Consider the following 27,932-nt stretch of genomic DNA (forward strand, 5'->3'; position numbering starts at 1 on the left):
CTCCCCTCGCCCGTCCGTTTTCTCCCCACGCCCGTTTTGCAAAAGAACAGCTCGTTACTGGAGGAGGAGTTTCACCTCAAAACTTTACTTCTGTTTTATCCCTACTTTTTTCTTAACTTTGTTCCTTCCATCAGTTGCAGAGTCCTTAATAACAATAAAAATAAAGCACCCAAGCGCAAGGATAGGTATGCAGCCAAACAGCTAGTGACCGGAGGGAGGAGGAGCGAGGAGATGGTCGGAATCGCCCCACCCCGCGTCGTACTGCGCGTGTGCGCCAGTGGTGAGCGCCCAGGCCTGTGGGTAGGTGGCTCTATCCCGCCCCTCAGTTGAAGGCTCTGACGGCTGCTTCTGCGGCGCCGCTCCTTTGAGGATGGCTGCCCTGGTTGTAAACAAGCCTGGAACGGGACTAGACAGTGGCCGCCAGGGCAGCCGGGGGACGGCCGTGGTGAAGGTGAGGGACCTTGCGTGCTCTGTTCTCCACCATTGGCCACTCTTTCGGTTCATCCCGGAGATCTGGCTGCAGCGCCGCGGCCCTGGCTTCTTTGGGCAGGATGCGCGGCCTCTGGGCTCCTCTCGGCTTAGCAAACCTCGCCCTCCCCTCTGTGACTTTTATCACCGCAGGCCTGAGGTGGCCTGGTCTTCTGCTCATGCCGGTCCACTGCTTGGCATCACGTAGGGGGACGTTTGTGAAAAGGAGTTTATGGGCCAATGAGAGTGACCTGGGTTGTTCTTTCCCCTGGTCTTCTGCTTTTAGTTAAGCTCAACAGGCATTAATTAGCTTTAAAAAAATCTATTAAATCGAGCCATTATTATCGCCTGGTACTGTGTTAGCTATTTTAACTCGTTATTATCTACTTACGAGGTAGATGTTTATTCCTGTTTACAGGTGAGGAAACTCAGGTTTTGGGTTAACATGGTGTGTGGCAGAGCACGGTTGTTGACTGGCTCTAAAGTTTCCTTTTCACTATTGCATTACTTCTATAATCAGACATCTATCATTGGGTTGGTCTGCCCCCTCCTCTCTTGGTAGTAGTTTGTCAACACTTTTGAGAAGCCTCCAACAGCTGCATAGCTGGGCATTATGCTACTGTATGTGAATTGCCCAATGCTTCAAGTTTGAAACTTTACCCTGTGTAAGTGCTCCAGGATGCCTTTACTAAAAAAGCAACTGGAATACGTGGAATTCGTTTTAACCTTCCACTATATATATGGAAAAATCTGGAAGAGGGGACTGATCACAACGGTTTGTAGAATAACCTTCAGGATTACTTGTAATCTGAGAGGTTGATAATTCTCGTTCCTGGCTACATATTAGAACCACTGAGAACTTAAAAACAAAACAAAAAAAACCCAAAAAACTGATGCACTCCTCCCCCAGTTCTGATTAAGTTGACATCTATATTTTTTACACTTCCAGAAATGATTTCAATGTGGAACCAGGTTTGAGAACCAACCCAGATAATATCTGAAGTTCTTTTAAGATCTTGAATAATAGCCACCTGTGATTTTTCACCTAATGTTGGTTGTATATGATAACAAATGTTACATTTCTGCTTACAACTATGTTATCAATATTGGTGGTGTTGATTCATCTGACCTTTATATATTAATGAAATTATTCTGAAGATGCACAGCATATCAGAGAGGTGGAGGAAGCCTTTTATTATTAGCCATGTTGTTCGGTTGAGATTTTATTTATTGAATTGTGTTTTTTCTAAGTAGAGAATACCTGAAGATTATTTTGTGAATTAACTTGAACTAATAAGTTGTCATTAGAATAGATATTTCTGTATCTACTTTTGTCACCCTGTTTGCCTTAAAAATCTCAAAAATATACCAAAATTTGATGTAACTCCAATTTATTATAGCACATAGTTGGATATATTAGAGACTCACTTTGTTCATTTTCATCTTTACATGTGAAATGTGCATGAGCAGTGCAAAGGACAGCCCTTTTTGGGAAACAGCCTCATGCTATAATTTGTGAGAAGTATGGTGGCATAAATTAAAAAAAAATGTCATTGTCATTTTCATAGATGAAAGCAAGAAGTATTAGTTGGAAGGTAAAGGTTGAAGTATACTAATGCTAGTATTATGTGAACCGGCATCTTACTTAATGAACAAGTTGATAATGACATGGCTTTTATCTTTAGGGAAACAGATTAAAATCTGATATTAGTAAGTTATTTACATTCAGAAAAGAATCAGGAACAATTCTTTTGAACAGTAAGTCTTTGTGAGTTTCTTTTGAATAGTGAGCCTTTGTAGTCCTTTTAAAATATGGTCTGGTTTATTAAATTTGATTTACATGTAATAAGCACATGTAATGAAGTCCTTGTTGGCATATTGGTGAAATTTTTTAAATTAAGAGCTTTTTTCCTATCTAGAACTTAATTTCTTATATTGTTAGCTAAAATTCCTAATAGTCTAGTAACTTTATTTTTTGATCCGTGTTTGGCTTACTAATCAGACTGTGGAATTTTACTAGTGCTTTTTGGAAAATCCTGTAGTAGCAACATGAGTAAGTTATTTTACCTTGTGTAATGATAAAATCAGCGATACAAGATATGAATGAGCTAAGTAAATTTTTGTTTTTTTGGAGCTTATTGTCATAAACAAGTAATATTTATTATGGTGTCACATTAATGATAACATTTATAAAATGTTGCATTTATTTTATATCTAATTCTGTGGTGAATATGTTTTCTGTATTTAGTAAAATTTGATATTTAGGTGAAACTTTTTTCCTGCCTTTTAAAAAAATATAGGATAAATTGGAGTGTGTGTGTGTGTGTGTGTGTGTGTGTATCATATATATAATTTGTGTGTAGCTGTTCTGCAGCTATTTCCCTTCCTCATAGGGAACCACTTTTCCAATATAATCAGTTTCCTGTGTATCCTGCCAGGAAGATAGTATGCCTGTATAACAATATATACATAAATATATGTTCCCTTTTTCTCCCCATCTTTACACAAAAGTTAATATGTTCTAGCTCCCTTTTCACTTGGCTTTCATTTGAAATCATTCTGTGTGTATACATAAAAAACTTCCTAACTCTTCTTCACTAGACTACATAGTTTTGCAGTATATGAATGTGCCATAATCATTTTCCAGTCTCGTGTTGATGTATATTTACTTTGTTTCCAATCTTTGGCAAATGGTGTTGTAAGGAATAACATACAGATCTTCTCACACATGTGTGACATATTTGTAGGATAAGTTCCTGAAAGTAGAATTGTTGAGTTTTTCAAATTTTTGATAGGTATTGCAAATTGCCTTCCAGAGAGGCTATATCAATAAATCATTTCACAGCAGCCAGCGATGTATGAGAGTATCTGTTCACCCATTCTTTCACCAACACAAAGTGTTATCAACCTTTTTGATATAATCTGAAAAAAAGTATACTACCGTAGTGTAGCTTTAATTGCATTTCAATGTGTTTTGAGTGAGGTCAAACATCTTTCAATATATTTAAAGAGCTGTTTTCGTTTCCTTTTTTTGAATCATACTGGGATGTAAGCCAATTATGAATTATCTGTTTATTTACAGTGAAAGATGTTTGCGTTTCAAAGACTTAAGTCCAAAATAATTGCAGTTAAGATTAAAATTTTAATGGATTAAGTCTGATTTCCACTCTGGGTTTTCTTCTTCCTTTGTTTCTTTTCTTTTCTTTTTTTTTTTCTTTTCTTTCTTTTTTCTTTTATCTTGTGTATTTGTTGTGGACAGTGGTTGGCTGGGCTCTTTTTAATTTTTTTTTTTTTTTGAGGAGGGCTAGCTCAGTGGCCCATGTGGGGATTAAACTGGCAACCTTGGTGTTATCAGCACCACGCTCTAACCAACTGAGCTAACCAGCCACTCCTGTTTTTAAATTTTTATTTTGTTGGATTTCATTTATATAAGCATATAGTGTTGGTATTTGGAATACCCTGTTCCTGAGGCTTTTTGGGTCTAACAGGGAAAGACAGGCTGGAAAGCCAGTAAAGGTATTCAAGTATTTTGAATGTTAAAACAGACACTCATCATACATGGGGGGGCGGGGGAGGGGTAAGGGATGCTAGTGGTCATTTCATTTGGACAGAGCTGTGGGTAGACTGGAGAGAGATGGTGTTTAGGAATTTATTGGTTTATTAATGTAAAAAAGGATCCACTAGAAAAATGTCTATTTTGCTATTTCCTCAACATTAGCATAAAGAAAGACACAAGAACAGTTTGTCATGTTCTGGAAACAGCAAGCTATTTGATGGAGTTTGAGAATAGAGCCTGAAAGGGTGTAGCAGTGAAGCGATAGGACAGAGACCAGATTGTAGCAGGTCATACATACCGTGTTTCCCTGAAAGTAAGACCTAGCTGGACAATCAACTCTAATGTGTCTTGGAGTAAAAATTAATATAAGACCCAATTGTATTATATTATGTTATATTATTTTATGGTATAAGACTCGGTCTTATATTATAGTGAAATAAGACTGGGTTTTATATTAATTTTTGCTCCAAAAGACACATTAGAGCTGATTGTTCGGCTAGGCTTACTTTCCGAGAGACACGGTAGGTGGCAGGCATAGAAGTTTGTGATGCAATTAAACAGTTCACTGTAGATATTTTAAAAAAAACACACTAAAATTATGAAACACTTCAGATATATTAACAAATGAAAGTACCAAAAATCCTTCATTGATGTAAATACTGTTTGTTGGCCAATTATAAAACAAAAACTCATGGGCCTGGGAATTTGAATATGCTGATTCTTGTCAGCTTTCTTTTGACTGACTTCATGGCCTTGGGAAAATCATATACTTGTGATTGGAGCTAGATAGACAAAATATTCTCTAACCCAGTGGCATATTTATTAATTGAGAACAACAAATTGAAATTTAAGTCTAAGATGATTGCTCTCTTGCCTTTACATTATAAGTGATGTAAATGGATAGTATAAGATACTTCAAAATTACTTACAGTCTTCTTAACAAGTCCTTTATAATTTACAAGGGTGAATTTCCATCCTAGCACATATTTCAAATTCTGTGTCCAAATTAATGCTGATTTTTTGGAGGTTAGGTAATTGCAGAGATATTGTTTAAGAACCCATTTTTGTTAGAATTATATATTGTTACAGATTCAAATATAACGAATCAAGCCATAATTTTTGAAAGATAAAGATGATGTTAATTTACATTATCTTAGTCCCCAGCACTTAACATTTCAAGATTTCACTCTGGTTTAATTTTGGTATGGTCTGTCAGATGAAATGATAAATGGTGATTTAAAGTTTTACAACTTAGACAGTTTTTTATGGATGAATAAAGTAATTTAACAAGATTGATTCAAAGAGCACATGTTCCCTTTCAAATGTTAGGTGCTGGAGTGTGGAGTTTGTGAAGATGTCTTTTCTTTGCAAGGAGACAAAGTCCCTCGCCTTCTTCTTTGTGGCCACACGGTCTGTCATGACTGCCTCACTCGCCTGCCTCTTCATGGAAGAGCAATCCGTTGTCCTTTTGATCGACAAGTAACAGACTTAGGTAGGAAAATATATATGTATGTATTTAAGATTTAGAATTTTTTATGTAATACAAATGTCATAGAAAACAATTTCTTTCTTCTTGATTTTTAAAATTACATAATTCCAAGGAGGTTTCAGTTTCTATTAAGCCAGTAGTCTTGTAACTATAAACTAGCTTACTCTTAGGTGGTAGTTTTATTTCATCTTCTGAGGTGTTTATATTCAGTACTTCCTTATATATGAAGAGTTTTAAGACACCTGAGAAAAACATGCCAACTTTATTCAAAGAAATAAGAAAATTCATTTGCCTGAAGCCATTAATCCATCAAAACAATGTTCCTTTAATAAATGAATAGGCCAATAGTGAAATACATATAAGTAATTTGAGTGTCGGCATGTTTTTATTTACTAGTATCAGAAACAGAAGTATTTGTAGCTTGTGATAATGACTTGTTTTCTTTTAAAATAAGCTTAATGTTTTTTGTGGATTTTTTTCAGTTCCTTGCAAACTTCTGAAATTTCACTTTATATATTTCAAAATGAGTTATTACGGTGGGATACCAGATTTGGAAATAATAACATTTATTAACATTTGAACAGTTATTTTACAAACATGAATTCTATAAGTGTACTCTTTTTGATAACAGAATATTCTCCAAAATAAATAGTTTAAGGGTGTCATTGTTTTTCAGGTCAGTAGCACTATTTGTTTTAAGGCTATTTTAATGTATTCATACTATATATCAGGTGGAACACATTCAAAATAATTTATCCACCAATAAAAGAAAGCAAGAATAACCAGATTTTTTTAGACTAGAGAGCTTTAAAATGCTAAAAAATATGATTGTAAAATGTTTTCTTCTAGGGGAAGATAAGGTTTCTTAAGGTTTTGGTAGACTTTGATTGAAATAAATCCGTAGTATGTCATTTGCCAGAAAACTAATATAGGACAGTATTAGCATTATTACAGATGACATTAACTTACTTAACCAAGAAATTACTTAGCCAAGAAATAATAGGGATGTGAGGGGGAGATGTCTGTATTTTGACATTCTTTTATTTGGCCTTTTATTCTGTAAGATATCATACCATCTTTATAGAAAACTTTAGAAATGGTAATGTTTTGCAAACAGAGGCTGGACCTCTCTACCTTTTTGAAGGGCACTGTCCCTCCTCTCCGTAAGTATCGTAGTATGGCTTGTTAACATCCTCAATGTTTGAACTAGAAATTTATGACAGGCAATGGTTAGTCATCTCCTAGGTTAAAATTAAACATGACTGCTATTGTATTGACATTAGGAAAAGCAAATCAATAACTCTGTCTTGGGTATAGATAGTAATTACTATACCTCGTAGATTAGGTTTTTACTGTGATTTTAGTCTATGGAATATGTGTTAATGAGCCGTGATATAGTTTGATGTCATTATTTTTTAAAATCTATTTTTAATTGTACTATAGAAATAATGTATATATACGTTGCAGAAAATTTGAAAATCTAGAAAGGTATAAAGAAGAAAAAAATCATTTGTAATTCCTCCTCCTAGAGAAGAAATCTACTGTTAATGTAAGAGAATCAGAATGAGAATTCTTTTCTAGTCCAAGAAGAATATTTATCAGTACGATTCAGCAATGTCTCTGGTTCTTCTTTTCTGTACACATGGTAAAATTATACTTCCCTGTCCTCTTAGAGTTAGGTATGACTGTGTAATTTCCTTTTCACCAGTGACGTATGAATAGAATTGAGGTATTAACTTCCAGAGAGAAGCTGTTCAGAAGGGGTGTATGGTAGGGAAAAGTAGTTTTTTTAAGGTTTCAGGAGTCTTTGATTTAAATAAATACATAGCACGGTTTGCAGTAACTGCTTTTCCCTGCAGCGGTGCGGTGGTCCAGGGGGTTGGAGGCTCAGTGTCCTGTGCCCCTGATCAGGGACAGTAGGGAACACAACCTTCCTTATCTTCCCCAATCCCTGAGATGTTACATGAGCAAGAAGCACATCTCAATGTTTTAAGCCATTGAGATTTTAAAGTTATTTTGAGAGTTACAGAAGTATTAGGGATATAGTAGGCAGTAGATAGATACTTCTAGGAGTTTATGTGTACATATTCATTAAAATGACAATATTTGGAAAATTGTCACGACAGTATTTTTAAATAAAGGACTTGCTTAGTATACTTCTTGGCCATTATATAAGTAGAGTAGATACAACTCAGCTTGTTGCAGAATACATGTAAAAATTGAAAACAATGAGAACGCCTTATAGGGTGGCAAAGTTGAGGGAGAAATGCTGGGTGGGCTGCATAAAAATACTTGGGAAAGAAGGTCACAAAAGTCAGATAGAAGGCTAAAGTTATTTACCCTAATTTGAACATTTTTTGGAGAACCACAAGATGTGGTTTCTTTTCTTTTTTTAAAAAAAAAAACACAAGGAAAGGGGGCTAAGAGGAAGAGGAGCCTTGCAGCTGGTGACCTCATCATCCTTTTATTTATTTATTTATTCGTTCATTCATTCAGTGAATATGTATTAGGTGACAGCTATGTGTCAGATGGTATTTGTGCACAGAAGTGCACCATCACGGACATATTCCTTCTAATGCTGAAGGATCTTGCTTTTATTTATAGGCTCAGTGAGAGAGAGAGAGAGAGAGAGAGAATATGAGAATGAGACTATGCATGCATGCACGTATGCATACTCATCTGGCCTTTTCCAGTCAGTTCTGGGGAAAGAAGCATCGTTCCATATTCAAATGTGCCTAGAGTCTTACCTACCTGAAAGGTGTTGTCTTGCTTTAGTGTGAGGCTCTGTATTTTTGTGTGAGAAGGAGTTCATACAGTTACAGACCGCTGTAGTGTTTCAGGTTAGAGGAGGGGTGGGGGGAAATGTTATCTTTAGTGTTTTAGTTCCAGTTTAGATAGAGATGGAGTTATTTTAGGTTAAGCATATCTTTCATACAGTGGTTTTCAAACATGAGTCATAGCTTGTTTGTGGTCATGAAATCAATTTAGTTGGTTGTGACAGATATTTTAAAAAATGAAATAGAACTAAAAACATCAGTGTGTTGCACACTGTAAGGGTAAATATTAGTGTGTGAACTGTTTGTTTCAGTTATATATACGATACATGATCCTATGAATACAGTGTAAATTGTATTTCTTACTGTAGGTTGCTATAAAAGTATTTCAAAGCACTTGTTTTAGAATATATAGTAAAAGTCAGTGACGAAATAGGATTTATAAAGTTAAATGATAGAAAAATAATAGAACTTTAAAGTATGTTTCTACTGAGAATGCTGAAGAGTTCTGTTTTTTTTTTAAATAATAGTAAGATAATTGTTCTAGCATAAAAGAAAATGGGGAAAATTTGAATTTTTAAAATTTAGACATTATTAATGACTAAACTGGATGACTTAGAAATTACTATTGAGGTTTGAGGTAGAATGATTAATACTCCATTCTGTTAGATCTAATTATTTTTATATTCTAGGAGATTCAGGTGTCTGGGGATTGAAAAAAAATTTTGCTTTATTGGAGCTTTTGGAACGACTGCAGAATGGACATATTGGTCAGTATGGTGCTGCAGAAGAAGCCATTGGGATATCTGGAGAGGTATTGATTGATGAAATATTTATTGGTGAAATATTTATTATAAGCATAAATTTCTACATTTAATTTAAAATACTTGCCATTGAAAGCACAATATTACCTCACTTACTCCAGCAGGTAGGACCCCAGAAACACTTTTCGTTATATTACAGTTCTTAAAGCAACAATGCTCCCAGTAGAACAGAAGTAAAACTGAAACTTGAATTCTCCGAAAATACTATACCCAAACTATGTTTTGTGTATAAACTTGTCTCTTTATTATAGTTAGTTCTATCTAAGGGTAAAGTGAAAGAGTAAGAAAATTATGGAAGCGTAAGGATACATAAGCTATATTAAAGCAGAGGAGGCAAAAGTGAAAGCAATCAACAATAAAGCACAAAGAAAGAGGAACTCCATGAAAGAGGCAATTTAGTGTAGAGGTAAAATGCCTTAAAGATACCAGTGGCTCTTGAGGGAGTTACTACTAGTAAATATCTTCATGAGAAGGATAAATTATTTGTAGGTGTATTCTCTTCATCCAGATGGGGTAAACATCCAATAAATATTAGAAAGAAGTATGCTAACAGGTTAAAATACATTTTTAACACTTAAAGAGTTGTCTGTATAGCTCATAGACTGTTCTGGATATAAGAATAGAGGTAGTAAATAATAATGATTTTGGTGATCAACTTTAAAACCATATGTTTAATATCACGGAAAAAATACCAGATTGATTTCCATTTATCTTTTATTAGATCATGATTTCTTTACGTATAGTGAGTCAGTGAAATGAATTTCAAACTGAAGCATTGTTTTCTGAGATTTTTTCAGTTCTTTCACATGCTATATCTTACCTGTATTTCAAAAGACATTAGAATATTGTCTAATGTTGATCTTGTAAATTATTTACCACGTCTGGAAAATAGAAGTCATGAATTTTTTATTTTATATGTGCACATCTCTTGTTGCAAACAAAAATTGGTTAACTTTGGGTTCCTTTTTATTTCATGTGATAGTGAATGACATCATTGACGTATTTTCTAATTTTTATTTCTGGAAAAACTTATGCCAAATCTCTCCCTTTCCAATTATGGACTTTTAATATTCACCAAAAATTTCCAAAGTATTCTTGATTATCTGACATGTAAAACTTTCCAACTTGAAATGCTGTTTAGTAATTCATGAAAATTATAAATAATATATAAAAGCTTACATATAACAGGTTATTTATTTATTTTTAATTGATTAAATCAGTGACTTTCGACCACAACCATGCAATGGACTCACCTGTGGCGCTTTAGAAAAAAATGCACAAGCTCAGTCTTTACCCTACTGAAATAAGTATTTGCCAGGTTGAAGTCTTGGAATCCGTATTTTTAAAAGCTTCCCAGCTAATTCTGATGCATATGCCTGGTTATCTAAATAGCACTTGTGCTTCTCTCCTTCCTATACATCATCATGACAAATAATATTTAAAGCAGTGGGTGTGTATTTAATATTAGCTTTTTCAGTCTTTAAAGAAGACCTCTAACCTCTATTGTTCAATTTCTTTGTGTAAAGTGAGGGGATTTTATGGCAGATATCTTTGTACTGATTGTGAATCTATGAGAAGAGTTTTATTTTTGGCTTCAAATTCACAGCATATATTGATAATCAATTTTGGGAATAGTTTCTCACCCGTAGAAATGAATACTTTCTCAGGTGAATAGCAAATGACCTTTGTACTTAATTACTAGTATATTTTCCGATATTAAGGCTGGTTAGTTAAAAAAAGAGCTTATGGGCTTTAGTATTTCAAAATTCGTTATGTTACAATGATTGGGGTTCAGTATTAAGACCTGAATTTTTTGTTTGTCAGAGCATCATTCGTTGCGATGAAGATGAAGCTCACGTTGCCTCTGTGTATTGTACTGTGTGTGCAACTCACTTGTGCTCAGAGTGTTCCCAAGTTACTCATTCTACAAAGACATTAGCCAAGCACAGGCGAGTGCCTCTAGCTGATAAACCTCATGAGAAAACCATGTGCTCTCAGCATCAGGTGCATGCCATTGAGTTTGTTTGCTTGGAAGAAGGCTGTCAAACTAGCCCACTTATGTGCTGTGTCTGCAAAGAATATGGAAAACACCAAGGTCACAAGGTATGAATAGAATTAAACTGGATGACTCTACCTACGTTACCAGCCCACCATTTGTTTCCACTGACTTGGTTCTTTATGCTAAAAGCAGGGATTGAAGAAGAGTTAAGTTGAGCTTGATAGCTTGAAAAGAAATGAGAGATTTAATTTCTGAATTACAATAATACAGAGAGGCCTCATGATTCTTTCTTTACTGAAAAATAGCTTTCCAGTAGGAAACAAAGTTCTCTTCTTTGTGTGCATGTTTTCAAAATGAACTGTATTGTTTTAACAATATTTATGTCTACAATATTTATGTCTACTGCTTATGATAAAATTTGACAGAGTCTCTTGGGTTCTTATTTACTGATAAATGAACTTCCAAATTTTAAATAATTTCTTTGCAGGATAAACAGTTTTTGCATGAAAGCAAATTAGTATTTCGTATGCTGTTCTTTTTTGTAAATGTGTTATAAAAACCACTTATGGCTGATGCTGTTTTTTATTAATAGGAGTGATTTAAATAGCTGTTTATATCATCAATCAATACTATGCATTCTTTTCTATAATTGTGTTGCATTTTGTAGCATTCAGTATTGGAACCAGAAGCTAACCAGATCCGAGCATCAATTTTAGATATGGCTCATTGCATACGGACCTTCACAGAGGAAATATCAGATTATTCCAGAAAATTAGTTAGAATCGTTCAGCACATTGAAGGAGGAGAACAAATAGTGGAAGATGGAATTGGCATGGCCCACACGGAGCATGTATGGATTTTTCTTTCTTCTTTACCTTTTTGCTCTTTTTCCTTATTACCTTTAACCTCCTAGTCTTTATTGAGCAATTGAACTGTGCCAGTACTGCACTAATCACTGCAAATAATTCTTTTAAAAAGTGTCTGTCTTCATGGAATTTATAATCCGTCATGGAAGAGAGACAGTTTCAAGGATGGTAACTGTTTATTTTGTGGGAGCAGTATAGGGTGCCTTGGGAGTGCATAGAGGGGCAGTAATTTAGGTGAATCAGGTAAAACTTCCCAGAAGACGTAATATCTAAACTGAGATTAGAAGGGATTTAGTCAGGGAGAAGAGTGGGGTGGGGAGTGAGTTGTCCCAGACTCGGAAGCATCTGTTAAAATGGATAGTTAACTGGGAGGGTCAGGCCTGATGTCTGTTTCTACTTTGCCCAGCAGGGCACTAATGGAGAAGGAAGAGTTTTGGGAGGGGATAATGGGACCAAGCTGATAAGTTTAATTTAGAAGTCGAATTATTATTCCTGTGAAATAATGCAGGGGAGATCCCCTCCAGTGAATTAGAGAGTTGGGAAGGCAGTGTGTTTAACTTTTAAGAAATTGGCTGTGAAGAGAAGAAGGAAGGAACTATGGTGGTAATTGTAGTTGCTTTTTAAAATTGAATTATAGAGAAAGGAATCTTTTTAGATGGGAATATAAAATACAGGGACAGACAAAATGTAATGTTTTTCTTTGGTAACCAAACAAATTTAAAGCTAAGTCACTGAGGAATAATGTTAGAACTGCTCTATCAAAAAACAGTAGCCATTAGCCACATGTGGCTATTTACGTCGAAATTGTTTAAAAATTAAATACAAAAATTTAAATTTAGTTCTTCAGTTTCACTAGCTACATTTCAAGTACACTTCAAGTACCTGAAGCTAGTGGCGACTGTATTGGACAGCACAGCTATAGAACATGTCCATCTTCACAGAAAGTTCTGTTGGACATTGTGCTAGAGTGGAAATATTTTATTCCTTCCCTCGGCAAATATTATTGACACATACCAACTGCTGGACACTGTTCTAGCACTGTTCTTGCTGAGGAGACACCACTGTACAAGTCAGAAAGCTCTGCTTTTGCAGACTTGACATTCTACTGTGAGGAGAGGGACGATAAGTAAGTAAAATCTTTATGGCAGAAGTATTTTAGGTGCTTTGGAGAAAAACAAGGGAAACAGGGAGTGCACATTTATATGGAGTATTCAAGGACAGATTCCTGAGAAAGGGAGATTGAGCAAAGACCTAACGGAGATACGAAAGGGAACCATGCAAGTATTTTGGAGAAGAGCATTCCAGGCAGAGAAAAATGCAAGTGCAAACAGGCCCTGAAGTAGGAGTGTGCCTCCTGTGCTTAAGAAACTGAGGAGGCAAGTGTAGCTAGAGTAGAATGACTGAGGAGGGCCATAGCAAGAGTTGAAGTCAGAAGGGGCCTATGTAGGCACTTGCTCTTCTTTCCACCAGGGACGCTCTCCCTCAAGATATTTGTGTGCTTCCCTCTCTTACCTCCTTCAGCTCTTTGCTCAGGTGTGCCTTTTGCAGGGAGTCTGTCCTTGAACACCCCATATAAAGGACTCTGGCATTTACTCTGAGAGGAATGGGAAACCATTGAAGAGTTTTGAGCAAAAGAAAAATTATCTTTCTGACCTACCATTTTAGTAGGATCAGTCTGGCTGCTGGATTGAGAATACGTTGTAGAGGGGGTGGTACCTAGTGAGACCAATTAGAAGACTGTTAGAATAACCAGGTGAGAAAGGGTAGTGGCTCGGATCAGGTCGATAGAAGTGGAGGTGCTGAGGCATGATTAGATTCTGGATATATTCTGGAGTCCACAGAATTTGCTGAGGGACGAGTTTTGGGATACGAAAGAGTTGTGTTAAAGATGATTCCAATTTTTTTGTCTTGAACAACCTGGAGGATGGAGTTGTCATTTATTGAGATGGAGGAAACTAGGTTTGGGTTTGGGAGAGACTGGAGATTAGGTGTTCCATTTTGCTTGAGATGCCGCTTAAAAAGTGTGATATCCAAAGGCTGTGGTTAAGGGGAAGTATCCAGTGTGGAGATACAAATTTGAGGACTTTTAAGGATATAGATGATATTTAAATATTTATTATTTCACATACACAGTCTTATGGTTACAGTTGTTTAAAACTTATTTTTTTAATTAAATTTATTGGGGTGATAAAACTTGTTTTTATTTCCTTAGGTACCAGGTACTGCAGAGAATGCCCGGTCATGTGTCCGAGCTTATTTTTCTGATCTGCATGAAACTCTGTGTCGTCAAGAAGAAATGGCTCTAAGTGTTGTTGATGCTCATGTTCGAGAAAAACTGATTTGGCTCAGGCAACAACAAGAAGATATGACTATTTTATTGTCCCAGGTTTCAACAGCCTGTCTCCATTGTGAAAAGACTTTACAACAGGTAGGTAGTTTAAACATAGGAAGGACATAGTTTAAGAAGGGGGATTTGTCAGGTTAAGTAGATAATTACCAGAGGTACACACTAATGTGTTTTAAGTCACATTAATAAATATTTGTATATTATTATATGTAACTATACATTGACATTGAGCTTAGGACAACCTCTAACCTTGAATTGCTCCACCAGCCCTGTCAGTGTCTTCTCCTTCATGTGCCCTCCCAACCATAACACCATTGGTTCTAGAATCTAACTTCTTGTCATTCTCCAGTCATGCCAAGCCCTTCTACTCTTCTTTGCCAAGCATGTAGTATTGTTTCTGCTTGGTTGGCTTATATCTCCCTCTTCTGATAGTGGAAAGCCTTCTTCAAAGGCTAGTTCAAATATTTGCTATTCTTTGAAGCTCTCTCTTCCTTATTCTTTTTATTTTTGGGTGGACGGTGGGAGGGGGAGTTGTCTCTTCCAACCTGTACCTATCTCTGCTCTAGTTCAGTGGTTGGTTGTTAACTTTGATGTCACGGCAAACCTGTTTTCTGATGGTTGTGGTATCATAAGCAATTTTTACCCAGTCTGCAGATAATGTACTTTTTAAATAAAGGTTTTTCTAACAAAAATGTCAGTCTTACTCATTTCTGTTTTGGATTTGCATTCATGAGTGGGCAATGTAAGGCTGCAGTGTATCTTATCTTTACTGATATATTGCTAATAATTGTGTTGATTTCAATTCATTGTAGAGCTAAACTTTGTTGACAGATTGTATGTGGGGCGTTAGGGAGGAGAAGGCAAGACTGGCTTCAAGGTTTTTGTTCTGAGCAACTGGAACAATAGAATTGCTATCAACTAATGTGCAGCATATGCAACAGTGATCAAAAACCAATACCACCACTGCTCTCATGGAACTTACATATTGTTGGGAGATCTCTGTGTTATGAAGAATAAATTGGCGTATGTATCGAATATCTGGAATAATATTTAAGAAACTGGAAAGTGCTTGACTTTCGAGGAAAGGGCCTGAAGATCTAGAGTGAGAGGGAGGCTTGTCAGTTTGACCTGTAGTCTTTTAAAAAAAATTTTTAAACCAATACATGGATATCTTAAATTATTTTAAAAACATTTTATAGAAGTACAACATACATATAGAAATGTATTCTTAAGTGTTCAGCTGACTGAATTTTCAGACTGGACATTACTATATAACCAGTGCCCAGATCAAGTAATAGGACATTACCAGCACCCCAAAACCCCTCAGGCTCCCTTCTGGTAACTACCTGCCTTTCCCCTCAAAGATAAACCACTATCCTGATTCTAATGCATATTTTATTTTTGCCTATTTTGGTAATTAATATAAATGGAATCATACAGTATGAACTCTTCATGTCATTTTTTCTTGTACTCTGTATTATGTTTGTAAAATTCCTATCACATCGAATTGTGGCCCATTCTCATAAGTGGTATGTTATGTTGCATTTGTGAATATACCACCGTTTATTTATTCATTCTTTTGTTGATATGTTCTTAAATTATATATTAATTATCCTAGTCAAATTTACATTTAATTCTGAATACTGTAATGTTAAAAGAGCTTTTCTTGAGTTTTGATGATACCTCTTTTTTCCTTATTTCTTTAACATGTTTCTAAGAAATACTGTCTTCTCTTTCCTAGGATGATTGTAGAGTTGTCTTGGCAAAACAAGAAATTACAAGGTTACTGGAAACATTGCAGAAACAGCAACAGCAGTTTACAGAGGTTGCAGATCACATTCAATTGGATGCCAGCATCCCTGTGACTTTTACAAAGGTAATGTACTATGCTTCATTTTTAGGTTTGTTTTCTGACAGATTATAATTGTTTACATTCCATGATAATCAGCCTGAAAAGACAAGGAATTCATGAATCATAGGTTTAAAAAAAACAATAAGCTTTTATTAGTGGAAAATAAAGAGTGGTACAAGGAATCTCCCTGTACCCATCACCCACTTTATCCCTTAAAAACTTTTAATGTCATCTCCCCTTTGCCCATAGCCCTTTCTATCTGCAGTCTCCCAGGTTATTTTGAAATGAAGACCAACACATTTCATCCCAACACCATATCATTTCATCTATGAAATATATGTGTGTATATTTCTAAAAGGTAAAGACTCTTTAAAAAAAAGTAACAAAATACCACTATCACAACTAAAATATTAAATAACAAATAATGTCCATCATCCAATTAGTATTCAAATTTCCCAGATTGTTAAAAAAATTTTTTTTTAAGTTCCTTTTTTGAGGCAGAATCCAAACAAGGCCTGTATATATTTTGGTCTCTTTTAAAGTGGATCCCCCGTAATTTAAAAATTCGTGTGTTCCATTTTGCTTTCTATTTTTAGGGACTTTTTTATTTTAAATTTAATGTTGGTTTGTAATTATGTGAAACATTTACATGATCCAGAGTCAAATCTGTAACGCAAGGTTCATTCAGAGCAACTTAGCTTCAATCCCTGACCCCTCTACCTTTTTTCTCCCTCATAGTAACCGATTAATAATTTTTTCTTAGTTTTATTTATCATTTAAAAAATTATGGAGAAATATTTTTATATATTTATTTGCACACTCCCTACATTTAAAGGTAGAATACATTACATACTTCTGCACTATGCCCTTTTCACTTAAGTGTATGTCCTGGAGAACAAAGTATACAGTGACATTTTCTGTTCCTTTGTTACAGTTGCAACATACTTTATTGTGAGGATGTACCACTTTTTTATTGTGGCAAAAAACACATAATATAAAATTTACCATCTTAACCATTTTTAAGTGCATAGTTAAGTATATTCAAATTGTATGAAACAGGTCTCCAGAAATTTTTCATCTTGCAAACTGAAACTCTATACCTTATAAACAGTAACTCCCATTTCCTACCACCTGACCAGCTCCTGATAACCACTATTCTACCTTCTGCTTCTTTGCTTTTGACTACCCTAAATAGCTCATGTAAGTGGAATCATACAATGTTTATCTTTGTGTGACTGGCTTATTTCATTTAGCATGATGTCCTCAAAGTTCATCTATGTCATAGCATGTAACAGAATTTCATTGAGTTTTAAGACTAAATAATATCCCATTGTTCGTATATACCACATTTTGTTTATCCATTTATCCATCGAAGGACATTAGGGTTACTCCCACCTCTTGGCTATTGTGAATAGTGCTGTTATGAACATGAGTGTGCAAATATCTCTTTGAGACCTTGCTTTCAATTCTTTTGGATATATATTCAGAAGTGGGATTACTGGATCATATGGTAGTTCTATTTTTAATTTTCTAAGGAAATGCCATACTGTTTTCCATAGTGGTTGTACCATATTATAAGCCCAGCATTATTGAATTACTTGATTTTTTTTGTCAAATCGTAGGAATTTTCTTATATATTCTGGATATGAATCCATTATTAATCCATTGCAAATATTTTCTCCCAATCCTTAGGTTGCTCCTTCACTCTGTTGACTGTCCTTTGATTCACAAAAGTTTTTAAGATTGGTATAGTCCCATTTGTCTGTTTTTGCTTTTGCTGAATGTACTTTTAGTGTCACATCTAGGAAATTATTGCCAAATCCAATGTTACAAAGCTTCCCCTCTGTTTTCTTTTAGGAGTTTTATAGTTTTATGTCTCATGTTTAGGACTTTAATCCATATATTTATAATCCAACTATTTATACTTGTTATGTCTTCTTTGTAAATTTACCTTTTTATCACTCTAATGACCTTCTCTCTTATAATGGTTCTAACTTAAAAATTATTTTGTCTGATGTTAAGATCGCCATTTCTGCTCTCTTCTTGGTATGATTTGCATGGAGTATCTTTTTTTCATCCTTTTACTTTGAGCCTATGTGTGTCATTAGATATAAAATGACTCTCTTGTAGAGAGCATATTGTTGGATCTTGTTTATTTTTTTTTCCATTTAGTTAAACTTTGTCTTTTGATAAGGGAGTTAAGTCTATTTATAATTAAAGTAATTATTAATAGGTAAGGATGTACTATTGCCATTTTGTTAATTGTTTTCTGTATATCTTATAGCTGTTTTTGTTTCTCCTTTCTCCTCTGACTGCCTTCTTTTGTGTTTTATTGTTTTGTAATGACACGGTTTGAGTCCCTTCTCATTTCTTTATGTGTATATTCTATGGATTTTTTTTTTTGTGTTTAACATTGTAAATACATAATACATTTTAATTATAACATTCTATTTTAAATCGACAACACTTCAGTTGCATAGCAAAAACCCTACTCTACCCCCTGCATTTTGTTACTGATGTCACAAATTACGTATTTATCTGTTTTATACCTATTAACAGAGACTTGTAGTTTTAAAAATAGTTTTATTTCAATTCTATAAAAATTAAATTTATGCACCAAAATTACAATAATACAGGTTACTATTTGTTCATGTATTGACCCTTACCATTTTATTATTTTATATATCTTTGTGTTCCTGTCTAGCATCCTTTGGTTTCAATTTGAAGGACTTTGGTATTTCTTGAAGAGCAGGTCTAATGGTAATTATTCTCTCAGCTCGTTTTTCTGGGAAAGCCATTTTTTTCTTCATTTTTGAAGGACACATTTGTCATACGTAGAGTTCTCAGTTGACAGCTTCTTTTTCTTTCAGCACTTTGAAAAGATCCTCCCACTCCTTTCTGGTCTGCAAAGATTCGGTGGAGAAATTGGCTGATAATCTTAAGGAAGCTCCCTTGTATGTGATGAGTCACTTTTCTCTTGCTGCTTTTAGATTCTCCCTTTGTCTTTGTCTTTTGACAGTTTGATTATAATGTGTCTCAATGTAGATCTTTTTGGGTTTATCCTAGTTGGAGTGTGTTGAGTTAGAATTTTTATGTCCATTTCTCTCCTCAGATTGGGAAGTTTTCAGCCATTATTTCTTCAGGTAAGCTCTCTCTGCCCCTTTCTTTCTATTCTTCTGGGATTCTCATAATGTGTACATTAGTGGGCTTGCTAGTGTCCCATAAGTCCCTTAGGCTCTCTTCATTTTTCTTCACTCTTTTTTCTTTTTTCTCTTCTAACTTGATGAGTTCAAATGATTTGCCTTCAAATTCGCTTATTCTCTCTTCTGCCTGATGAAGTCTACTGTTGAAACTCTACTGAACTTTTACAGTGCAGTTATATTTTTAGCTCCAGAATTTCAGTTCTTTTTTTTAAAGTTCTATCTCTTTGTTGATGTTCTCATTTTGCCTATTCTTTGTTTCCTGATTTTGTTAACTTGTCTGTGTTTCTTTTGGCTTATTGAGCATCTCTATGACTGGTGTTTTAAATTCTTTGTCCAGCAGCTCATACCTGAATTTTTTCAGGGTCAGTTTTTGGAATTTTATTTTGTTCTTTTGGTTGGGTCATATTTTCCTGTTTCTTTGTATGCCTTGTGATATTTTGCTGAGACTTGGGCATTTGAAAAAACATCCACTTCTCCCAATCTATTAACTGGCTTCTTCGTTAACTGGGAAGACCTTCACAGATCAGCATAGCTAGAGACTCTAGGACTTCTCAGATCTTTTCTGGGGTATATTTTCTCTGGGTTTGTGTGTGTGCTTTTATTTCTCTCAAATTCTCTAAGCTGCTTGCCCCTACATTTTCTCAGAAACTAGCAATCTCTTGTTCCCCATGGTGTCTCCCTGCACAACTGCAGCTCCAATGTGCCATGTTCTTGCCTCTTTCCAGTGACTTTCAAATTATGCCACTGGTCCCTAAGAGGTCCAAGTCAGGTAAGACAGAAACCAGTCTCTATGGCAGACCCCAGAGAAGCCAGAACATCGGACGCTTAGTCCATTCTTTTGTTTCATCCCTAGGAAGAAATGCGGTATGGGAGCTTTCCTCCTGGCTGTGCCAGGTTGGGGCAGGGGCTAAAATGTGTGTGCAAAATTCTGTGAATTTTCCTACCCATTTTGGTGGAATCCCTTCCTACTTTTATGGTGTCCGGGTTGCTGTAGCTTCTCAACTTGTCTCTAGAGTTCTCTCAAAGGTATTCAGGTCCACATATTTTTTCTGAGGGTCAGGACTCTACTGAAGATACAGATGGTAGTTGAAGCACATGGAGTAAATGAGAATATACAGAATGAGAAGCAGGCCTCATATAGATTCTCAAAAATACCAACATTAAAGAGGTAGATAAAAGGAAAATGAGAGAGAGCGTCTAAAAAGGTAGAATGAAAACCAGGAAACTTTTGTATCATAAAAGCCAAGAAAAAAGTGCTAAAACAAGGAGGCAAAATGATAATTGATGACACTTATATAGCAGTTATTATATGCCAGGAGCTGTTGTAAGGACTTTTATATGTATTGTTAAAAATTAATACTTGCAAAAATCGTGTAAGTTTGGTACTATTTTTATCCTCATTTTATAGATGTGGGAAGTGAAGTATAGAGGTCATGCAGCTAGTAATATATACAAGTATGTTTATTGTAAGTATGTTCATTATTTGTAATATAAAACAATGAGAGATAACCTAACATCTGTCAATTGGAGATTGGTTAAATTGTGGTTTATGGACTATAATGAAACAATTAAAAGAAAAAGGTAGGTCGTTATGTTTTGAAATGCAAGGATTCCATAATATACTGTTGAGTATAAAAGTTACTATGTTTCCCTGAAAATAAGACCTAGCCAGACCATCAGCTCTAATGCGTCTTTTGGAGCAAAAATTAATATAAGACCAGGTATTATATTAATTACATTATATATTATACTATATACGACCCGGTCTTATTTTAATTATTTTAATATAAGACCGGGTCTTATACAAATTTTTGCTCCAAAAGATGCACGAGAGCTGATGGTCCGGCTAGGTCTTATTTTCGGGGAAACACGGTAGTTGCAATGTGTATGGTTTTTCATTTAATTTTTTAAAACAGTATATTTGTTTTGTTTGTATATGTTAACCAGTGTGTGCATAGCAAAGTGCAGAGATACACATGAAATCGTTAATCGGATATTTCTGGGAAGAGAGCAGCAATTTTCATTTTTAATTAATATACTTATTAATATATTTAGCACAACATAAAGACCTTATTTAAAGAAGATTCAATTGAGCTAGAAAACCTGGGGAAATTAAGTGGGTGTATTATTTTTTATTTACTTGTATATAAAAAAATTGTCCATTTTACTAAGGGATTTAACAATACTAAGTGATTGTTTTCTCTGAGAAGATCAGATTCAGGGTATTTTAGGGACTACAACTCAGATTTCAGTTGGTTGAGGAATGAGTAGGAGAGAAGGCAATAATTAACCGAGACATTTTATTTTTTAAAAAGTGTAAATACTAAGGCTTTCTAACTCCGTATCAAAATTAAAAGTTTTTTTGTTTTGTTGTTTTTAAATTATAGGACAATAGAGTTCACATTGGACCAAAAATGGAAATTCGAGTTGTTACATTAGGATTAGACGGTGCTGGAAAAACTACGATTTTGTTTAAGTTAAAACAGGATGAGTTTATGCAGCCTATTCCAACAATTGGTAAGTATGAGTATTGCTCTTTACCTTAATAGGCATTTTATGGACAAAACCTAGCTTACAGCTGAGTTCTTCGGGTCTTGTTTTATGCCAGTTTGGGATGGAGATGGGCTTTTTTCTGGCTCTGAGACACCAACGATTGAGGAAAAATGACAGATTCAGTGGCTGTGGGGTTGAAATGAGGATTGTGGGATAGTAAGGAAAAGAGTATTGGTGAGACAATTGGAAGGAATAAATTGGTGACCCTGGCTGAGGGTTAAGGGAGAGGGGGTAGCGGTAGTGCAGAGTTGGCAGGTACCTGGGTTTCCAGGTCCTATGGACCCTGGTAGAAATTTAGACGGCTAACAGCTGATGAAGCTATAGTCTCCCTGTGTCGGTTTATTAGGAATGGAGTTGTTTGGGCAGCAGTAGATACTGCTGTATGAAGATAATTTGTAAGTGACAACTATAATATAAACAAGAGGTTGCCTTGTGTTTGGTGTGTCATTCACTGTAAATATAAGTTCAGTATTAAAGTAACTTTTTTTTTTTACAATAGGTTTTAATGTGGAAACTGTAGAATATAAAAATCTAAAGTTCACTATTTGGGATGTAGGTGGAAAACACAAATTAAGACCATTGTGGAAACATTATTACCTCAATACCCAAGGTAAGAGGCAAAAATGACATCTTAATTTTTCAGATTTTTAGGATGCTAGTTTTCAGTATATTGATTTAATTAGTAATGGTGACATTTAAGCTTTGATTAAACACTGATTATACCTTTAAATATTGGTGGCCAGCCACACATAATTAAAAAAAATGAATGTAGAAAGACTGGGATATATACTTGGGTACCATAATTACAGCATAAAAACAATACCTAGCTTATATATGTGGGCCGTTAACAGTACTTACCTCTTTCTGCTCTTAACAGTTCATTATTAGTGTTTATGTGAATCTGATCACTGGCAACATGGTGGAGTATTGTACAATTTGTGGTATATGGTTCTGCTCATTTCAGTTCAACATTTATCCCATTATAATATCTCAATAGCTCCATTTCCATTTATCATTGTTATCTGCGGAAGAACCTACAGTGGTTTGTTTTTGACCAAATTGTTTTACATCACATATATTCCATCTAGCATTTATTAACATTTGGCACCCATTATACACTTTTGCCTCCTATACCCCAAAATGAAGCTTATATTTATTGCCACCTGTTCCATTTGTCATCCTACTTTCCACTTAGAAGAGAGACTAGATAATTGTTTTTATTTTAGGACTTTTGATGTTTAGTATGAGCTAATGATTAATGGCACAAAAAAATGGCATTATGATCATGAGGAATGGTTGAAAGTCTGTGGATGTTTAGCTACCATAAAGTAGCTGGAAAAATTTTAGAAGAGTATTAATTCAATAGATATTTATGATATTTCTGCTGTGTGTTTTGAGTACAGTCTATGTGGAAAGTGCTGTCCTAGGCACCTAAAGAGAGTGCTTTGAAGAGATCAAGATGGTGATTTATTTATTTTTAAAGGACTATCTTTTGGTAAAAGAAGTAATCAAAGAACAAGTAGCATCAGTAGGTAGATCACAAGAAGTACATTTTCATTAATTAAAATATCGATATACACAACTTATGTTTGGTAGAGCAAGTGTTACAGATACTGTTGTAGATGGGGAAATGAAAGCTGAAAAGTACGTGAACTATTTGAGGTCATACCATTAATGATTGCTAGGTGCTCCTATAAGAATGAGCAGCCTTTCTGTGAAAATAGTCATGGTAGACTATCCATAATGTAGTAATGAGAGCATTAAAATATTTGGTCCATTTACTGAAACTAACAGGTGACTAACTGAATATTTTTATCGTTTTTTGGTAGCTGTTGTATTTGTTGTGGATAGCAGTCATAGAGACAGAGTGAGTGAAGCACACAGTGAACTTGCAAAGTTGTTAACGGAAAAGGAACTCCGAGATGCTTTGCTCCTGATTTTTGCTAACAAACAGGTAACCCATCTGTATTTCAGAATACTTATTTTAGTAGTTTTGTGCATTTCGCATCATAAGGTAGTTGGAATGATTTCAAGGGAAATAATTAGTAGATATTAATGAAGTTTCTGCTGTCTTGCGTGCAATCTATGTGGAGAGTGCTGTGCTTCGTACCTTGGAGTATACAAAAAGAAACAAAGTAGTTGATGTTCACCAGAAACTCCCATGTATTAGGTTGGTGCAAAAGTAACTGTGGTTTAAAAGGTTAAAAATAATTGCAAAAACCGCAATTACTTTTGCACCAACATAACATGTATATGAGTAAATGTGTAAGTGAATCTATATGAGAATCTAATACAAAAAATTGGTAAATAACTTCAATAATATTAACAAAATGGTATGGGAAATGAAGAGAGTAGTTCTAAAGGTGGCATCTTGGATGATATGTGAAAAGTAGGATTAGAGTTGAAATTATGATAAGTTGAAAGTACCAATAAGACTTTGAGTCAGTATGTGAAAGAGAATATTGTAGCCAGAGATTTTATATATATATAAACACACACACACACACACCTATATCTATCTATACACATAGCTATGTGTATGTGTGTGTATGTATATATATACATATATATACACACACACACACACATACACACATATAATGGGGGTGCCAAAAAAATGTATACACATTTTAAGAGATGTTATCTATGTATTACTTTTCAAAGTTGAGTTGAATTACTCTAGCGATATGTAGTATGATGTTCGCTCAAAAGATGGCATTAATCAAATGAATGCTAGCATCACCATGTGACAGGCAGGATAGTCAAAGAAAATGGTGGAAGCACAGTTGTCGTTCGAGGAGCGCAAGACCATTATGAAATGGTATTTGATATTCTAGAACATTGTGGAAGTACAATGACAATGGAGGCATATGTGACAGAACCTCCAACAGGCCTAACAATTGCATGCATTTGTGATAAGTCTGAGACACATGGTGCTGTGTGTGATGAGCACAAAGGAAGATGCGGGAGGCCTCGCATAGCAACAAGTCCTGCTGCTCCTGCTGTGTTGTTGGATCCGTTTACACGCTCGCCACAGAAGTCTACCAAACAGTGTTCGCCTTAATCAGAAGTGTCTGGATGCTGATGGTAACCACTTTGAGCACCTCTTGTAATTGCAGAAGTCAAACATGACTTGTAGTCATCTTTTGTTATCGGTATATATTGAGTATTGCAATTTTAATAGTTCCGTCCTTTCTTAAAATGTATATACTTTTTTTGCACCCTCTGTATGTACGTGTATGTATGTAATAGCACATAAGCACCCAACTTCAATCTACATAGTATAGAACTGATGAAGAAATTATGTTGCACCTACACAATTCAGATGTTAAAACTAATGTGGAAAGTCTGTTTGTCCTGATAATGGAAAGACACCTATCTCCAAGAAATTATCTGGAAAAATATGAGATTATTACTGGTGGTTGCTTCTGGGAAGTAGGGGTGTTTGGAATAGTTTAATAAACTCTTCATTATATAAACCCTACATATAAGTCACTTTTCATGATATACATGTTAATTTTTCTTTTAAATTGATGCCTTATAATGACTCCGGCAGTATCATTCAGGTTGCATGGCCTTTATTGATTTCATTGTAAGGCTATTCTTAGTAATTTTAAATATTATAAATAAGTAAATTATTTAACCAAAACTAAATTTTTTCCTATTCTTAATCTCAGATAACTGAAAAAGGTGAATCTAGGTTTTTAACTTTAGGCTTCTGCTAGAATGGTACCAACAGAATTGTATATAAATAGTAATAATTAGAAAAATATTGATGGACTGATAAAAAAAATTCTAATGTGTATATATCTTTCAGGATGTTGCTGGAGCTCTGTCAGTAGAAGAAATCACTGAACTTCTCAGTCTTCATAAACTGTGCTGTGGCCGTAGCTGGTATATCCAGGGCTGCGACGCTCGCAGTGGTATGGGACTGTACGAAGGATTGGACTGGCTCTCACGCCAACTTGTGGCTGCGGGAGTATTGGATGTCGCTTGATCTTTAATGCAGCAGTTGTTTCAAGTTTTGTGGTTAAGAGTTATTTTGCACATAATGTGTTGTATGGAATTCTACATCTTAAAGATAGTTAATTTAGGATTTGAGTACACATTTTAAAAGAAATGTACATTTGTTATTTAAGTTTTCCAGATTATATGTGACCCATATATTGGGAAGTAGTTATAGAGAAAGCGTAACGGAAGGTTTATTCTTACAGACAACTGAGTGCCTAATGGAACCTCTGTGTGAAGCAAGTGAAGCATAACTGTTTCTTTAACTTGCTTTATCACTGAATTTTGGCAGTATTTAGTAGCAAAAACGGCAGTTACTTAATGAAATAGAATCCACGAACTGCAACTTCGGGTAATGGAATTACTTTTATCTTTAGTATAACAGAATACCTTTAATGCTAAGACTATAAGCTATAGAAAATTAATTTTATACAGTGTTTTATTAAAACTTTCTCCTAAAGCTTTTTGTATAAAACCCAGTGAGTCAGAATGAAATATTATCTAACTAGGCCTGATCGTCAGATTTGTACTAAACTGAAGAACAATTAGTAAAACTGTGAAAGTCAGTTATGTTCTAGTTATTCTTCACTTATGAAAGACCCATTTCCAGGACTGAATCTGGATGTATTATTTCCTACAGAGCTCTAAATTGGTCCTTCTACTTTTTCAACATACTTAAAGTAGTTAGTAGTGTTTCTTTTAAAAATAATATTGCATCCTTAGTGAGAATGACTGTATGTGAAATGTAGTAAGTCACACATAGAACCGGGGTTGGTTTTACATAAGAGAGAGATCAAAGTAGAAAACTACCTTTAAGAGAAGTCATTTAAACAGTGGAGAATGCTTACTACATCAATTACTATAAAATGCTTTACCCAAATAAGTGCATTTACCTTGACAATAAAACATGAAGGCTCTTTATGACAAGGCCTTGAAAAGTTATTTAAGAGAAATAACATGTCTAAGGAAGGAAAATAAATGTTCAAAAAGTTTACATCACATTTATTATGCAGTGTTGTAAAAGTTGAAAATTTTTGTGCTCTTTACTGTTTTTCATTTTTAAAGGATACTTCCTTATTATGGCAGTACAATTTATTATATTTAAACATAGCTAGATTGGGTTTTATGGATTTTTTTAAATACTTTTTATATTTTAGGATGAAGTTGAATCCTAAATCGTAGTTTAGCTACTATGTGGACTTTGATGTGTGATGACAAGATGTGATGTTCAGGTGGTACTGTGTTGATTGAGTCTCTTCAAATGTATTTTTGTTTAAAAACAACAAAACTTTTAGAAAACAAAGCATTAAAAAAAAGGTCCAGTGGTATGGGCAATGTGTAAATAAGTATATATAATTATGTCGTCCCTTTATTTTTCAAGTAAAAGGTCATGCTGTTACAAGTATAGTTTGTGAGTATAAGTACTACTTGTGAATTAAATTATTTAATATTTCACTGATTGCAATAACTGTGAAAAATAAAAATGGTGTTACATTTGCCTGTGAGCCCTTGAACTGTTTTCTCTACTAGGTCTAACACTAACATGTAAACTTACTTTCCTTGTAAATTATTGTTTATTTCACCAATTTTGTTAAACTTTGTAATTCACATTTTTAGCGTATTATTAGTTGTGCTTAGACCTAATTGTAATGTATATAATAGTGTTTGTGATTTTTTTTTTAAGAAATATTTTTTCTCAGGCTCTTACTATTATTTGTGGTTGTATTCTTTCACTAATTATGATTGTGCTAGTTCCCTCTGGGAAACATCAAATTTAAGAATGAGAGAGACATTTTAAATATACTCTATTAGGATTTGCTTCCTAGCTCTGAATTTCTGTATTAAGCCTAAATATTACTGTATGATTTATATAAAGCAGGTTTTTCAAGTGTATAGCCCTGGTCTATAATTCTGGAATGCATTATAATCACCAGAAGCCACTATTTGCATTATACATATGACCAGCACAGACAGCAATAAAATGTTAAAATAA

General features: G+C 34.7%; 1 protein-coding gene across 1 annotated transcript; it reads left to right on the forward strand.

Moving 5' to 3' along the window:
* The first annotated feature begins 272 nt into the window (after positions 1-272).
* TRIM23 (tripartite motif containing 23) lies at positions 273-27,932 on the forward strand. The gene is made up of 11 exons (XM_019743889.2): positions 273-451; positions 5,354-5,516; positions 8,980-9,101; positions 10,936-11,214; positions 11,778-11,960; positions 14,189-14,404; positions 16,065-16,199; positions 21,766-21,895; positions 22,431-22,541; positions 23,761-23,885; positions 25,749-27,932. The coding sequence occupies exons 1-11, from the start codon at positions 371-373 to the stop codon at positions 25,926-25,928; spliced, it is 1,725 nt and encodes a 574-aa protein (XP_019599448.1). The 5' UTR covers positions 273-370; the 3' UTR covers positions 25,929-27,932.

This window comes from Rhinolophus sinicus, linkage group LG03, assembly GCF_036562045.2.
Source record: "Rhinolophus sinicus isolate RSC01 linkage group LG03, ASM3656204v1, whole genome shotgun sequence".
NCBI classification, from domain to species: Eukaryota; Metazoa; Chordata; class Mammalia; order Chiroptera; family Rhinolophidae; genus Rhinolophus; species Rhinolophus sinicus.

Coding starts and splice junctions, on each gene's coding strand:
- TRIM23 (XM_019743889.2), top strand. CDS start 371: ATGGCTGCCCTGGTTGTAAACAAGCCTGGAACGGGACTAGACAGTGGC. Junction 11,961..14,188: donor GCATGGCCCACACGGAGCAT/GTATGGATTTTT, acceptor TTATTTCCTTAG/GTACCAGGTACTGCAGAGAA. Junction 14,405..16,064: donor GTGAAAAGACTTTACAACAG/GTAGGTAGTTTA, acceptor TCTCTTTCCTAG/GATGATTGTAGAGTTGTCTT.